A 17,241-nucleotide genomic window follows, 5' to 3' on the forward strand; every position below is an offset into this window, starting at 1 on the left:
TGGGTGATACAACTTTAACCAGAAATGATTGTTTGGAGAGGATCACTTTTTGGCACAACAGCGGTTACTCCTTTGCTTTTGCAGAGTTAGCAGATCAGCACTGAGTTGCGTTATTGCTCAAGTTGCTAGTAAAACTGGTGAGCAAACTCTAATCTCTTACTTAGCTGATAAGGAATCTTTGATAGGTTCTCACATTGCTGTGCAAGAAAAGAATTCAGTTTTCTTGAGATGGTCAGGGGTGTAGTCTGATATCAGCTTACCATTACAGTGAGTGATGCTTCATAGTAAATATTCTGTTGAAATCACACATGAACAAATTAATCAATTCTTACATTTGTGCTTGCCTGCACATGAAAATTGCATTTAACAGTAATAATCAAATCAGTGCTCAATCTTCACCAGCCTCATCCAGTTGCATTGTGCAGCTTTCAAAAGAAAATCGATCTCCTTTGCCACGGAGTCCTCGATATTTCTTCTCGCCCCACTAGACTCCACTCTGACCAATTGGATTTAATTGGAAAGTAATGAAATTGCTTTTTAAGGAAATGATAGAAGTTTACGAGTATCACCTCATTGGGGGAGATACAGGATAGCCTTATCTGGGTTTGGTTTTACGCGAGGGTAGATAGTCTGCTCCGTTTCAGACGAGAATTGTCTAGTCCTTTCACAGTGCCCTCGTATGAAATTACCTGGTTTTTATATCAGCTCTACCATCTGGGTCCTATTACCTCAGCAACTGATGAGCTGGCCTAAAATGGTTTCATTTGTCTCTGAGAGAGGCATATTGTGGTTTACCCAGTAAAGGTTATGTTTGTTATATGGGTACGGCCTAAACAGACTCCAAAGTGCTTGGATCCCATTCAGGTGTATTTTTCTTCTGTTGTAAATATGAAGGTATCATGAGGCTTACATTGATAGCAGACAGTGTTAATGAAATTATTGTATTCCACAGGGAACCAGATAGGAAACGGGTGGTTTTGGAGACAATTTCTGAAATATCTGTCAAATCAACAACATGGTTTAGGAGGATTATGCTGTGTTTTATCTCAGTATTTGCATCTATGCAGTCAAGTGTATAAATATAAAAATTGTAAGGCTACTATTTGTGGTCTGAAGAATTTGGTTTTTATATAAAGCAGCTGGTACATTCAAAGCAGTGGTGGGTTGCATCAGAGCCAAAGATGTCATCTGTTTCAAGTGAAAGACAGTTACAAAAAGAGGTCAAAGAGCCACCACCACTTACAGGATGATACATGACAGCCAGTCAGAGAGGCTTTCCTTGGCCTCATGTTAAGTGCCCACAGGAACCATGAAAGAATGATGCCAGTAAAATAGAAGAAAATATCTAAAGATAAACATTGAATATCTCAGCTGTGCCATCTCAAGCCAGAGCATGACAACAAAGAGCCATTTCAGTACAAACCGAAGGCTTTGAATTCAATTTTTAACCATGAGAGCATTGTGGATCTATGGATGATGGGGATGTTGGTCTACCACTTGAGTTCAGACTGAAAGATCAGCAACTATTGGGTGGATTGCCATGAAATCGTTGTACACACATTCAGACTTCTCCTCTACTATGAGGTTGACATACATGGCAAAACATCTTGGCAATTTGAAATGGACAATCGTGAAACTTTCTACAGATATTTACTGTCCCTTTTGGATAAATCTTTGGTGACTTGGCAATACCCTGACTTTTCATCTGGTAATAGTTCCAAACTTGTTGGCTCATAACAAAATAAGATCAAGTCTGGTGCAAATGCTAGCACGGCAACAGGCTGAAACATGAGCCCACTGCTGGCTTCATCAACCTGCTAACGTAGGTGTGGTTTATCATTCAGACATAGGTCACTTTTATGTCAATGTTCTTCACGTCTTTACTCAATATTTGTCATACATATGAGATTGAACAGTACATGACAAGTCATAAAGTGTCTGTAACTCCGTGTGTGCCTGCTCACCTGTCTGATGTGAAGAAAAGCACTCAGTCAGTAAGACCCCACCTGATCCTGTCTGCATGTCAGGGATAGTTTGTTGTTTTAAGTAAGTAATAAAGACACTACTGTTGTGTAAATGCATGTAACTTTTTTTTGTTTTGGAGATGCTCATATGGATCCTGCTGCTGTTTGACGCTGCAGGTATGCAATAAATTCAGAGGAAAGACTCCTACAAACAATTGGATGCAACAAACTGAACCTTAGCTCCTGTTAATGTTTTGTCAAAACCTGGATTACATTTAATATTTTTCTGTCATCATCACGGTAACGTTTTATTTATATGCACAGTTTAGTTTGTAATATGGCAAAGTGAATGAGAATGTCCTTTTGAAATTGTGGCTTCAAGCTGTGTTTTTGTCTGTGTGATGTTGGTGCTGAAAAGGGCCAAAAGCCTTCCCCAGATTGCTTTTCACATCCATGTAGCCTGTCTTGTTTGTGCATGCCTATCCAATAATGTAACAGCAAGCAGTTCAGACTTGTGATATGTTGAAAGTAGTGCAGAATTGTTACCAGATCAAACATAGTTAGACTGCTGTTACGACTTTTGCAGAAAGGAGGCGAGGCTGCTCAGTCAGACATGCAGAGATACATGTCTAAAAGATGCTAGTTTTCAATTCAATTCAATTTTCAATTTTATTTGTATAGCGCATATTTACAACAACTCAAATCATACAACAATCATCTCATAGCGCTAACCATGCTAGCATGCTAACATGGGCGATTCATTCCCGTAAATATTCTTAAATTTGTGTTCTTAGTATCCTTGTGTTCTTCTGTTTTTCTGATTTATATTGTATATACCTTGCCTCTTTAATTTATAGTTGTGTGTTCTTGCTTTTTTCTAATGTCACTTTGCTGATGTGACGATGCAAACTTCCCCCTGTGGGACGAATGTAAACATGTAGCACAGTTTCAGATGGTGAAGTCTCATCCGTCATGTCCTAGCTTCAGATTCTTATTCCCAGTTTTTTTTTTTCTCAGTGACTTGTCCACGTGAACCCTGGAGAATTGAGCGTACACTCACTGATTTGTAGCAATCATCGGCCTTATTTCTGCAGACAGCAAAAGTCAGTCAACTGCCTGCCAACAGCACATCTTTGTACACCACAAATCACAGTGCAAGATCTCTTCGTGTCAGTTTTGTTTTAGCTTTTTCCACTAACTTATATCAGACCGGCAAAATAGAAACATGTATGCGATATTCATATATGATTGTACACACATCAGATATCTGAGGGCGCTTCCTGTTTCTCATGAAAAAACCCTTCTCCCCCCTGCCTAATCTTTCACACAAACTCACAAACATGAAGGCCATGCACAGATGCACACCCGCCCATGCATAACCACTATATATTGTACTCATATGAGTGTACTGTTGTTTACTCTGGCTACGTGACAGCGAGACATTTTATACTCACTTGTCAACAATGGTTAACATAGGCTGCCCGCACATGCTGGCACCATGTGAGAGATGTGTGTAGCAGCAGCCGCCTGCTCCAAACAACCACAACGCACAAAACACACAGATGACGTGTGCTCTGATACGCCATCGCAGATAAAACTCATTTGCTAGCAGCATTAGCGAAGGCTAATAAAAAATTAACTTTAAACTGTTTCTTGTGTGACTGTTTGGATCAATTTGATCCTATATGGCTAAACAATGTGTTTATCAGGGGATGTCACAGAATGCATTCTTACTGTACTTCAGTCCTTTCTTCTTATGCAATATTTTTTGCATGTAGTAATTACAATTTAGGCCTTTCCTTTCTTAATTTTAAATGCTTTTAATTCATTATAGTTCATCGTCATGTCATAGTAGTGCACTTTAACATGCAGCTGAAGCTGTGCTGTTCACCCCTCAACTAATTTGAACCATATTATTCATTATCATGCAAAAACAAATATCGTGCTGCAGAGTTTCACAGTTCGCCTCAATCTGACCCGTGTCTGGTTTTTGTTTTTTTTTCCTGAGACTTTAGAGACTATAGAGAACAGAATACATGAAAACAGAGAGTACAGAAGTTGCCAAACCTCTGAAAATCTGGTAACAGTTTCTCATGTGTAGAAGTCTACAAAGGAAAAGGATTTTCTCTTTTACATTTGCTTCCCAAAAATGTGACAAATTGGCCTCAGCAACGGTTGCAGCTGAGGTGTGCAGATTTGGAAAATGTGTTGTTCATCAAATGTGTAGAAGATGATATTTGCCTGACGAGGTTTAATAAGATGGACAGAGGAGTCTTTCTCTCACTGTGAGACAGGACGCTCATCTGTCCTGAGACTTATATAAGATAAACCTGCTAACCTCAATGACACTAATCTCTGAGACGAGAGGATCACCTTCCCTGCCTGCACTCTCTCACCTTCTCTCTCTCCACACACACAAACCCCTCTTTTATGATCAGCTACTCTCTGCATCTCCTCCCTGTAATCTTTTTCCTTTTTCCACCTCGTTCCTGCTCTGTTTCTCCCGCCCCACCAATAAACTCATCCAGGATCCATGAATCACTCAGCTCCATTCAGTCGTTTCAGCGCCATATTTCCTCTCCGCTGATACTGTCAGCTGTACGTTTACACTCGTCAATAAATCTTCAGACATCAGCAACAACGGCCACCGGGTCCTCGTCGCTCTCACTGTCGGCTGCCGTTGTCCTCTTTGCCAGTGTATCTCTTTCAGTGTCTGGTTTCTTTCGGATTTCCCGTAAGTTGTTGACTACAGGTCAACCGCAAACAGGTGTCAAACTCCAGCAGGGTTGTTTTGAGTTACCTTTTGTTTGACTACAAAAACTTCCCCCGGCTCGGCCTATATTTACGGGAAAACATGGTGTTGTCAAAACTTGACCCCACAACAAACGTGAAATATGATCCTGCTATGGACATAACTGTATTGCTCATTGTGCTTTCTCAGGGTAAATAATTTTACATTTTCAACTTTAAAAGATATCTTTAAGTCCATTTTTGAGTCCATTTTAAAGTAAATTTATGTTATTATACTGTATATTTAGTGTTGGTTAAAGGGAGAGTCTGCAATTCCAATCTAACAATCAATAATCTTTCTCCAGAATTGTAGATTCCACCTTAAAGGTGCCTTTTTTTCTTTTTTTCTTTTTTTTTACTTTTCATTTTTGGCAGCAGAACTATTTTGTTTTTGCAAAATATCTCTCAAATGAGCAAAACAACAAAGACATTGTAGAAACCTGAAGGCATATTTTCATAATGGTAAAGCAGGTGACCACGTTATTTTAAAGCTGCATTCATTTATTCATTTTTTTTAATTAAATAATGTGTACTTGAAGGGAGGAGAAACAACTAAATACAACACAACATATTTTCACCTTGTGACGGCTAGCAGCTTAGTCTTTAACCTTTGCTATTTTCACATCCAACTGACAGTCAGCAACATCCAAATTTATGTTTTTGGTCATTAAAGTCTACAATTCTGTCTCTCTTCAGGTATACTCTTGAGAAAGCACCTTTATCAGCTAAATTCTTCACCATAGTGACCAGTTACTTTGCTAACTTTGGTCCTCGTTACACAGTGTAAAGTGTGGTTACCAAAAAAAAGGCTGATGAGAGCTGTGAGATTGAACCAAAATAGTAAAGCTGTGGGCCACAAACCAAAGCAATGAGCTCAAAGATGTTGCTCTGAGAAGCTGATGAAAATGATTTGCTTCTGGCAAAATTCTCGCTTGATGAAACACCACAAGTGTCACCTTTTACACAACACAGTCATCTGGTACGTAGTTCATATAAAAATACTGAGTGGTACAGCTTTCATTTGAACAGAAACATTTTTCCTGTCATCCTTCCGAGCTATTTGATTCCACAGCCTGATGGGAAACGGTCATACGGCGAAGGAGGTGACGGCAGCATTAAGTGAATGTAAAGGAAGAAGCAAGGCTGGCATTAAGTTAATGACAGGCAGTAATTTGGGTTGACATGCTTGTCATTAGGTTGACTTATGAGAATTTTCGTGCACGATGGGAAAAGCTAGTGAAGCTACGTCTGAAATTATAATCATACTTATTGGTGCAGTCTGGTATGATGTTTGGAACCTTATTGTCAATGCACGGCTAATCACATGGCACAGCCTGAAGAGCCTGAGAAGCAGTTTAATGTATCCGCTGATGTATGGTGAAGGCAGGTTGTTGGTTGGAGCAGAGACCCAGGGGGATTCAGATGATGTTGTTTTATTAAGAACAGTAGTGTGCTGCACTGTAGGTCCTGCTGTCTGTGACCTGCAGCTGACTTTCACTCTGAGGCTTTATCTCCCCGTGGCTGTTAACATGCATGATGGATGCTTCCTAACTGTTTGTACAGACTCACCCCTCTGGAATTTGTTTACAGGCCCGACTTCATGTGTGTATATATATATATATGTGTGTACATGTGTGTTAGTGGGGGTCACTGCTCTAATGCTGCCTGCTCAGTGTTATCCCACACTTTTAAAATGAGTGAATAAAAAGCACACACACACACAATGCTAAAATGTTCTTATTACTGGGGATTTCAGGGACCAAGTGGTATTGTAAATCAGAACAGCATGTTAGCTTGGCCACCGTTGCGCCTCACCAGCGGACTGGACTGGAGTCTGAACCGGACCGAGTTTGGTAAAGTCGTCCTCCAAACAGTTCCCCACTTATTCCACAGAAACTTTCATCTGGAAAAAATTCTTCACAGCAAAAGAGAAGGGGGAAAAAAATGGAGAGTAATCCCATGAAGCCAGCCACTCTCCAATCTGTGCAGTGGAAAAGCCATTAGAGAGCAGATGAGCAAGAGGGACGAGCAACTGGAAGATGAATGACAAGTGCCTAAGCTTTTATTTGAAGGTAAACAGCTAATTATAAAGACATTCAGTGTCACATACTGTGCGGATTCACTCCGCTTTAGCTATTTCTCCCTGCCAGCTAGCTGCTGCAGTGAGAGTCTTTCACAACTCACTCTTTAAACTTTAAATCAAAGCTCCCCTTAAATTAAGAGGGCTACTTCATTTGATGCTGCATCTCAAATTAAGGACCTGAGATTTAGGTCCTTTGGCGCCGTTACATCAATCTGACTTCTTTAAAGCAAACCACAAATGAGATGGGTTCTTTAGAGAGGATTAAGTAGAGTCATGCTTGAAATTAAGACTGAGACTAGCAGCACCAGAAGGCATGAGACTCTGACAGCGAGCAAATAAATATTCTTGGTTGAAGGACAAGATAATGATGTTGCATGGCTTAGATGTCAGCTACTTTTACTGACTTTAGGCTCTGTTTGAATGATATCTAGCCTTTGGTGATAAAAACTTCAAGCTTATTTTCTGTCATATACTCAGATGTAATGAATGCTGTACTAAACAGGCCGCTGCATCAGAGTCCTGGATGGATACAACAGAAACACTGATTCTGGTATTCAGACTGACCACTTGGGGTCAGCACAAGAACCTGTAAATGCAACACTGACATATTATCACCGTCTACCTTTAACTTGTAAAATGATTTGGTTAGCAGTTTCTTAGTTATACGTCCTGAAACAGAAAGCAATACATTTAAAGCATTCATTTAAAGTCGCGGGTGTGTTCACTTGATCATTGCTTTTTTTTTTTTTTAAACTCTATTCTGGTTTCTACCAAATCCTGAAATAAATGTTTTTTCTTCAAAGTATGTCACTGTGTCAGCTAAATGCTAATCTTACCTGTGTAGTTTGTTGTGCTGTAGGCAGTGTAGCCCACTGATCATGAGAACATCATGAGAGAACCAAAACAGAAAAGCTGCTGGTTCAAAAACTAAAAAAAAAAAAAAAGAACTGAAAGATGGCAAAATACAGATCACTACAAGTGACATCCTTTACATTAAACATACTTATTTAATCCATTGTTGATATTAAAATATTGACATAAGGGTTCTGCAATAGCTCAACTGGTTGAGCTGGTGTCCCATGTTCAGGGGCTATAGTCCCTGAAGCAGAGGTCATGGGTTGGGTCATGGCCCTTTTCTGCAGGTCCTTCCCCCATTCTTCTCCCCCACTTTCCTGTCTCTCTCTTGACTTTCCTGTCAAATAAAGGCAAAAAAGGTCAAGAAAATAACTTTAGAAAATAAAAAATAAAATACTGACATATAACATTTTGTATTCAGTCAGACATATGGAGCATTGTGCTCAGTGCTGCTGCTGACAGATGGAAGATATGTTGCAAAAAAAATAATGTTGCAGCTACATTTGTTGCTACAAAGAGTGGGAGTGGCGATGAGAAAAATGTTCAGCAAATTTATCTTTAAATTCCAGGAATAGGTGCCTCACAGTGAACAGTTCAGTAGTATTGCCCTCTTGCTTCAGGGCTGTGTCGTTGGGAGCTTTTTAAAGGATAGGTTCACATTTTTCCAGGTGTCATAAAACAATATTCACATGCAAGCATGTGCACTGAAAGAATTATTGGTAGCTGTAATCATTCCTCCTGTCTGTACTGGCCATAAAGAGGTCCCTTCCTAAAGCAATTCCAAGGTGAGTGATGGGGGATAAAAGCCACAGTAATTGTTCTGTGAAAGAATGTTTGCAAAGTTCACCTAAAGATAATATGAGGCTTCAGCAGTGTGAGTTTTGTCAAATCAAGCAGAAAAGTTCAAATATTCCATCCATGTCCATGTGGGCATGCTAGTTCATGGGCATGTTTAAAGAAAGAAAGTTTAAAAATTCAAACTTGTCCTTTCAGCTGTTCGTGTGGTACTAAAAGGGCCTATAGAACAGCACGTACACAACAAATGTTTGTGTTCCTGTCTGCACATGCACAGCTTTGACCTGTCAATCATTCCTTTTATGGCGCAGATTAATGAGCTGTAAATGCGCTTAAGTGAGAGCAATAATGCCCTTATCATGTCGGCTATATATAGGACTATGTCACACAGTGGATCTCTTACTCATTGTGTGTTTTCTTCTCCATCTCTCTCTGTATCTAGGACAGTTCGTCATGTGACGTGTGACAGTCAGCTCTGTTGTGGCGAGTTTTATTTCAGCCTGACAACCATGAGACAGTTGGACTCTGGTCACTGCATTGCTGTTGGTGTGCTGTTAACACAGAGAATTTGATGAGCAGGCAAAGATATTCATTCTACAAAAGCGTTAAAGTCTCTTTTTTGAGTGGATGCAAATCCCCTCACATTCAACAACAGCTCTTTCTGGCAGCAGCAGGCCAGTTCTGGACCAGTTTCTGGCTGGGCCTGTTGGGCCCGGCAGGCCATGGCAGGGATTTGCCTCTCTGAGCGAGCGAGCAGGGAACCCATCTGAAAACTGCTGAATGGCTCACGTCAGTGAAAAGAGACACTCTGAAAAAAGAAATTTGAACTTAATTGGCAAATGAGTAATTTCTCATGTTTGGCAGAAGTTTTCTGTCTGGATCAAACCAGTGCAGTAAAGTTGATTTAAACGCCGACGGATGAATAACGAGAGACATTACAAATCTGGTTTTCAGATATTTTATTGAGGAAAACATCTTTAACCTTTTGATCCATTGGACACATAACATATTATAGCAAAAAAGCTATTGAGAACATATCCTTTGAAGCCCGATCACAGATTCAAAAGCACTGCAACACCGGCAGTGTCAGATACATTTATAAAAATAACAATCATAAAAAATATACATACATGACGAGGATCTTTTTCTTTCTTTTTCAAATTCTGATTTGTAAAAGACTGCTTAAACAGAAACAGCTAGTTAAGACAACGCATACAAGACGATGCTGTAACCCACAATCTCTAACAGATAGGCACGATCACTAACTGACAGGCAGACTGGAGCTAGCTAGCTAGTCAGCTGTTAGGACTTCACTGAGTATAAAACGACAATACCTTGCCTGCACAATCCAAAGGATACCATCAATGTGGACAGTCATTGAGAAGAAGAAACTATTGAATAGAGCAGTTTTGAATTATCAGAATTATGTGAGACAGAGGATTAGAAAGAAATGCTTTTTCAGCGAGAGAATTTCTCTTTTTGTTGCAGTATTGAGCTGACTCTGGGCCAAACCTGCATGTTTACGCTTAAAATCACCATTTTCATTTTCTACCTGCCATCAGGAAAAGCTGCAGTCTAGTTTGCAAGAAATAAGTGTGCTGACGAAGCTGAAGCATGTAATCATATATATATTTATGTACAGTACAGTTCTTCAAAACGGGGGTGGAATGAAGCATAAAAACATGAATATGTATCGATGAAGCAACCTCACAAATGAAACATAAGCTGCAACCACAGACTGGGTATGAAGATGGACGTAGCAAGCAATGAAGTCACCTGCTGGTTTGCAATGAGGTCAAATTGAAGCCTAAAGACTGTCTTTATGGTCGACATTTTATTATTAAAGCCGGGACCTTTCAAATATGGGAAGCAACAGAGTAGAGAGACACCTAAACCCACTCCAGATCATTTCAGTCAAGACAGTTGTGCCTCCAAACATGCTTTTCTTTGAAGCTTAAGATCTGCTTAATTATGGAGTTAATTTATTTTGTATTTCAGTGGAGAGCTATGTGCTTTATGAATGGGAGTATAGTGGAGTCAGTCATTTTGTAAGAGCCAGCAACTCGCAACTCTCAGCGTTATTGCACTTTAAGGTACGTTAGCTTCAATTTCAGGCTGTGGTTGTTGCCGCTCAGTAACTTATGAAGCTGATGTGAATGCAAGCACTACTTTTTTTTTTCCTTTTTTTTTTTAAATTAACAATCAGATGATTAAAACAGAGAGCAAATGCTGATAACAGAATGTCTTGGTCTCCCTAAAAAAAAGGGATATGCTGCTTACACTGTCCATCAGTCTGACCTCAACACAGACGGTTTGTACAGTAAAACATGATAACCCTAAAGAGATAAACCCCATCACCAGCTGCACCCATCTCTCCAGACCGACTCACTCTCCCCTCTGGCTTTTAACCGCCGCATTTTCCTTTCTCTCACTTTTCTTTTTTAAAGTATTCTCTTCGGTCTCTCTTTCTCTCTCTCTCTCTGTATTCTATATCATCTACATCAGCAAATGACCTCATTAAACTTTATGGCTGGCAAGCGGAGCTACCACAATGTTTGGCACTACATTTTTCTGAACCCTAAACAGAGCGTCTGCAAACCCAACCCAAGCTAAGTTCAAGCTCTTCAACAGCAGCTGAGGAATTCCCTGCCAGGGTGCTACAGCAAACAGTGTCTCATCATCTGAGGTGTCTGTGCAAATATCCTTCTACTGTAGGGTGAAGCTTTGGGGAACACACATGCCGAGCCCTCTCTTGAAATGCAGTCTTTCCTCTCTCTGTCTCTTATCTACTTATTGTGACTTTTTTTTTTTTTTCTCGGATGAGAAAAAGAGAAGCACCGCTGTACAAAATATACAAGAAATATCGTGAGTGTCTTTGTTGCTGATGATCATAAAATGCTTATCAACCGCTGTCATTACAGTTTAATCGTTTGAATATTAATTTGGGACATTTGAGCATCACTCAGAGAGGATAACATTTTGAGATTCCAAACATCCCCCACCAAAAATGTGAATCTCACAAAGACCAATCAATCGTACACTTTTCACTGCTACTTCACTGCAAATCCACACTAACGTATAGTGCCCTTTTTCATCCAAACGTACACAAACACTGACTGTGCATAAGTTCACATATACATTCACAAGCCTCTGGGGTGCTACTGTCTTGTGTGGCTGACTAGAAACAAAGTGGGGTCATATGGCCTGCTCATTCTTTTCTCTGCCCACAGTGAGGCAATAGGCACTTATAAACACATATATGTTCACATATACAAATAGACATTACAATAGCTTCATATTTTGCTTGGTTTTTTCCCCCATCAAAATTGGGTTTTCATGTTAGAAGAAAAAAATCTTTGGTCTGTAAACAACCATAATTATATCCAAATGCAAGGCAGAGATGCCGGATTGTTACCCAAACTAGTATAACAGCATCTCACCTCGGTTCAGCTGATGGAAAGCAGAATGTAGGGTGCTCATTTTTCAGCCCCACACAGACCTCTGGTTTCTGATTTCACCCAGAGTGCGTGCATGCGTGCGTGCATGTGTACGTGTGTGTGTACGTGTACGTGTGTGTGTGTGTGTGCGTGTGTGTGTGTGTGTGTGTGTGTGTGTGTGTGGTCACAGAGCTACACACCCCTGAATGCTGGCCTGGAGTAGCTGTCAACTTCAGGACACTGATGCAGCCATGTGGTCTGCTGCTGCTGGAACATGCTGGCTAATGAGTTCGTGACAGATTGAATCAGTCTTGTACAGCCTTAATGACAGTTCTGCTGTTCGCATTCAAGGCCATCACACTTTTGCATTTAGCCATTGCTGCCAAGCTCCCTAAATTAGTCTTTTCCAAACCTTGTTGGCCTGGGCAGAATCAAGAGATGTTGGCGTTTCAAGAAATGTGAAAGATTCACATTAAAATACGTACTTGAAGTGAACGCCAACTGTTCTTGATTGACCATTCATACTCAAAGTATGAACAAAAACAGAAGCTTTGATGCAAAACATTAAACAGAGGATTCCTTTTTCTGTCAGCTGTTTAGCACTGGGCAGGTTTGAGGCTGCGACTATGCCGCTCACTCCTGTTTAAAGCAATCGGACTCACTTCCTCATCCTTTCTTTGGGGCTGAATCAGTTACACGGCAGCCAGGTGGAGTAAGCAGGCTGCTGGCAAGCAAACACCGGTTGTACCTGTGCTATGTAGTAGTTACTGAAGTTACCATCTGCCACATAAGGAGCAGGTTGGTAGTAACACGTAACATTAGCCACGTTGGGGATGACATTCTGCTCGGCAAGCACGCGCACTGCCAGCATGGCTATGAGCCCCAAGGTCTGCCGCCTCTCGTGCCCCATCAGACACACTGTGCTCTCATTCACTACTCCGTGGAGGGTCATCAGGTAGTCATACTTGCGGTCTTCAAGGCCCACAAAGTGGTTTTGAAGGTAGGACTCCAGCTTGCGCTGCTGCTCACCAATGTCAGGGAAGTCAATGAAGAAGCGTGAGCACATGTAGCGCTGCAGGGACTTCATCTCTGACTCGGACGCCGCCCGGAAACCTCTCACCAGGAGGTGACAGTACTTCAGGAGGCCCCCGCCTCGGATCTCCTCCGGGTTCCGGGTGCAGATGACCTTGTGACGTAGGTGGTCCAGGGCCTCGCTGAAGTCTCCGTACACACTCTCGCCCATGATGGTTGGGTGGAAGGTCTCGGCCATGGGGTTCTCTGAGCACTCGTAGAACAGCAGCAGGGAGTCCAGTTTGATCTGAAAGGAGTCCACACTGAACTCAAACTGCCGCCGAAGGGAATCCACAAACTTCAGCTCCACATTCTTCCCCCGGTTGTTAGAGAGGGAGATGAGACTCCAGCGGTCTGAGTCATTGCACACCTTCACCATCTTTTGCACATAGGCCTCCTAAATGTGTGGGGGAAGAGGGAAGAAAAAGAGCTGATTGAGTACATATCCTTAGAAGTGCATTCACTAATTCAGTACAGCTATGTAAATGCACAGTTAGGCCTAATTTTGCATTGTGCAACAATGATTTTTGTCTTTGTGTACATAATAGCAGCATGTTTTTGTGTTAATAATGCTACTGACCACATTATCTAAGGCCAGAGAATGTACATATATGGTACCTGTATGGCTGAGCTCAGGATCCTTTCCAAATTGGTTAAACTAAATCCTCTTAACTACAGAAAACCAACATTTACTATCACTAAACTAATCTTGTTGTATGATAAGCTGCGCGTGAACTCGTTAAGCCGAATTGACACAAATGCAATTAAAACTTATCACATATCTAAAAGTAAATAACTGAAGCAGAAAACAAACTGTAGAAAGTTGTCAGGGTGAATGTACCTTTAACGTTAAAGGAGTTATTTTCTCTTTATTCACACAGTCGGGTAAAAAATCCAGGAGGCAGTCCAAAACTATGTCCTTCACAGTCTGGAAGTCACTTTCACCTTTCATATTTGCGCAAAATATGAGGTCGAGGTCCTTGTAGCCCAGTCCACTATCCTCGTGCAGAATGTGACTGGCTGCCGAGCCGTTTAACCGAACGTCCCGGACGTGGATCTGTTTCTCCTCCATCCGACTCCGCACTACTTTGACAATCTGCCGCGGCTGCATCTCCAGCGTGGGGAAGTTTCCCCGGCCGTGGATCGGGATGGTCTCGGTTAGAATGGCGTCCAGCCGCTGCACTTGCTCCCAGCTGAGAACACTGACGTTGGTACCGTCTGTTTCAGACATAAGGCTGATAGTGGAACTGCTGTCGTCCTCTGACATGGTGGAGAAAGGTCCTCAACAATTAAAAAAAAATAAAATAAAAAATGAAATTGTTTTCTCGAAATAGGAACAAATCAGTGTTCAGCGTCTTTACGCACAAATTCTGTAAAGTAAGAGGGCTGTAACTTCATCCACATCAGGGCCCTTAGTATTTAAAGTGTTCCGAACTGACTGCAAACATGTAAAAATAAGAAAAAAATAAACCCAAAGCTAATAGTATTAGTAACGGCAGTGCGTGGCAGTTTGCGCAATAAGCCTTTGGATTGGAGATCCAGCGGAACAGTGGCGCAGCAGTCGAGCTGGTGGTTGAGTTGAGGGAAAAAGTGCAGCCAGTGAACAGAACCGTGTAGAAGAACGAGCCCTAACTTTCTCTTCTCTTTCTCTGCGCCTTTAAAACATTTGACCCGGTGGTGCTGTCAATGCGTCCGAGCGCCGCGCATCACAGTCTTTGAAGCTCGCTGATGATCCAGGAGGGGGTTTGCTTTTCCGGCTGTGACTCCATCGCCCAAAGGCACGCCTATGATTTTATGAATTTGCATGAATACGCTCTCTCCTCAAGTCGCGCTTTGGCACAATCCTCCCTCCGACGATCAGCCCCTCAGAGGTGTGTTGTGGACTTTTACGCACGGCTCCTACATAATTTGAATTTCTCGTCCCGCTGCCAAGAGATAATCCCGTTAATGCAACTTGTGTGTGCTCAGGAAATCCAGCTTGCTTTCCTCGGGTCTGTTTAGTTCAACATATTTTTGACACTTGTGGAGAAGTTAACCGTTACCTGCCCACATGACATGCAGAGTCCTTCTGCAAGACTCAGGTCTGTTAGTCTGAAGATGTCAGCTGTGCTTCACCCCGCCCCCTCTGACAGTCTGCTGCTAACACTGCTCAACATGATAATACAGTTAAGACTCTACTTTATGAACCAGCTCCAGTCTGCCTTCACGATACTTTTAGAATGCGTTTAATCTGAGGACCTTGACGCGCGCAATTGGATAATTCACTTAAGCCATTTCTGCTCTTAATTACGATTAATGCACCTAAATTCTTTTACTAAGTGAGAAAATATTTATTGTGGTCGTGATCCCTCCTTTTAAAATTAAAAATAAAACCATGAAAAAGACACGAAAAGGAAATTAACGGATTCCTAGAGTGTATTTAAAGCTCTATAAGATACAGACTGAGCTGATCTGCATACAAAGCTCACTTCACGTCCTCATGTCGCCCTCTGTGGACTGCTTTAGGTCCTGGAATAAAGTAATACAGTCCCTTACTGACTCTATTACCTTTTAAATGTCAAATTAAAGCACTACGTTCAGCTATTATAATAGCCTTAACATCTTAGGCTTTCCTAGATAACCTCAACAGTTCCTCTAGACTGGAAATATTTTCTCTTTAATCTGCTAAACCTGTTACCCCTAGACCCTGGGGGCTTATCAGATAACAGGTTACAGCCAGGGGTCTGCAGTCACACCTCTTAGATACACCTTACAACAGGCATTGAGAGCTTTAATTTGTCATGAAAGTTACATGAAGGGTCTGTAATATGTTATTTTATGCCTGGTATCCCTTTTAAAACAAGGTTGCTTCATACTTTTTTTTTTCTGTATGGGATCTTAGTAACACCTGTTCAGATGTATACCATTTGTAGTCCCAGACATAACCTGGTTCAGGTAAGAGGGTCAGGGGTCAGAGGAAAGCAGGGGCAAGACCTGGTTCCGTAGGTTCAGGACATGCAGGGGCCATATTGAGGAGGGACTGCAGTGTAAAGCCCTGCGTCACTGCAGCCACCCAGATTTGTACGCCCTGATTATCCCATTTACTCTACAGCACTGTCTTAACTCCCACACAGGAGCTCTGTCTCTGCACAGCGTCACTCCCTCTGCAGGACAGGACACGCGCACAGTCACTTATATTGCAGTTCACAGTCATATCGTGCAGCTTTGTAATGATGTAAATACAGCAGCTCCGAAATCACCAAAGAGTTTCGAAATAAGAAGAAAGGGACATATTAAAGCAGACAGTACTAGTTTTGAAGGGCTGACATTGACGTCATGTGTTAACGCTAATTTTTGTTTTGTTTTCATACTTTGCTTTGGCGTGTCGGACAGGTTGAACGCAGGTCTCTGAAATTGAATTCCACATCTGGAAATGTACATGGAACCATTAGTCAGTTACAATGGATCGAAAGCAGCCACACCGATGGGTTTCCCAGGTGTGGAGACATGGTTGCTATGGATTGGACCCAGTCCCATGGCCATACACGGCCACAGCCACTCTCTGCAAAGCTAAATTAAAGCCGCTGTCAGAGACAAACAGCAGGTTTACACATACAGCACACACAGAGGCCTGCTGATGGGATGTTTTGTTTAAATTCAACTTGCCACCTCATTATTCATCATGAAATAGATGATAAATTTGTTGGAGATTACTGAAAGACGGGAATGAGATTATGCTGTCAGAAAATTAAATGGATGCAAGAAGGCAAAAACAATACACACCTTTTCCCACCGGTGATGTTAATGTCTTTCCCTGTCTGATGGGTATGTTTATTTAGTTTAAAAAAACAAAACTTTCCAAAGTTTCCGCCTCTATTGTATGTGGAAGAGACTTCTTCTTTTCCTCATAAAGCAATCTTTTACGGTCACACAGTCTGCCTCTGGGGTCTATGAAACATTTTCTGGACAGTTCAGCCCAATAAAAAGAAAAAAGCAAAGGAGAACTGTTTTGTTTTCCAGTGTCATTTATCTGACTGCATGAGTTGGATTTATCTGCCATGAAGTGCAACATCCCCGCCGCCTTTGAGCTTTTTTCTTTAGCTTTGGTCTGTGTGCTGGAATAGACCAACAAACCTCCTCTTGTAGCTTTGATCATTCATCATCATCCAGTATCTAATATCAGCAGACCTCTGTTCTTTTTACTGATAACCCAGGTGACATTCAGCTGCTGAAAAACATTCCTACAGATACATAACATATCCAAATA

The 17,241-nt window shown here is 41.5% G+C and overlaps 1 protein-coding gene across 1 annotated transcript; it reads right to left on the minus strand.

Moving 5' to 3' along the window:
- Positions 1-9,429: 9,429 nt before the first annotated feature.
- On the minus strand, positions 9,430-14,989 carry tent5aa (terminal nucleotidyltransferase 5Aa). Its single transcript, XM_008277612.1, has 2 exons — positions 13,837-14,989; positions 9,430-13,392 (listed from the first exon to the last, which is right to left on the minus strand). The coding sequence occupies exons 1-2, from the start codon at positions 14,260-14,262 to the stop codon at positions 12,613-12,615; spliced, it is 1,206 nt and encodes a 401-aa protein (XP_008275834.1). The 5' UTR covers positions 14,263-14,989; the 3' UTR covers positions 9,430-12,612.
- Positions 14,990-17,241: the final 2,252 nt, after the last annotated feature.

Source organism: Stegastes partitus, unplaced genomic scaffold (assembly GCF_000690725.1).
Source record: "Stegastes partitus isolate 25-593 unplaced genomic scaffold, Stegastes_partitus-1.0.2 Scaffold103, whole genome shotgun sequence".
Lineage (NCBI taxonomy): Eukaryota > Metazoa > Chordata > Actinopteri > Pomacentridae > Stegastes > Stegastes partitus.

Coding starts and splice junctions, on each gene's coding strand:
- tent5aa (XM_008277612.1), bottom strand. CDS start 14,262: ATGTCAGAGGACGACAGCAGTTCCACTATCAGCCTTATGTCTGAAACA. Junction 13,393..13,836: donor TAACTCCTTTAACGTTAAAG/GTACATTCACCC, acceptor CCACACATTTAG/GAGGCCTATGTGCAAAAGAT.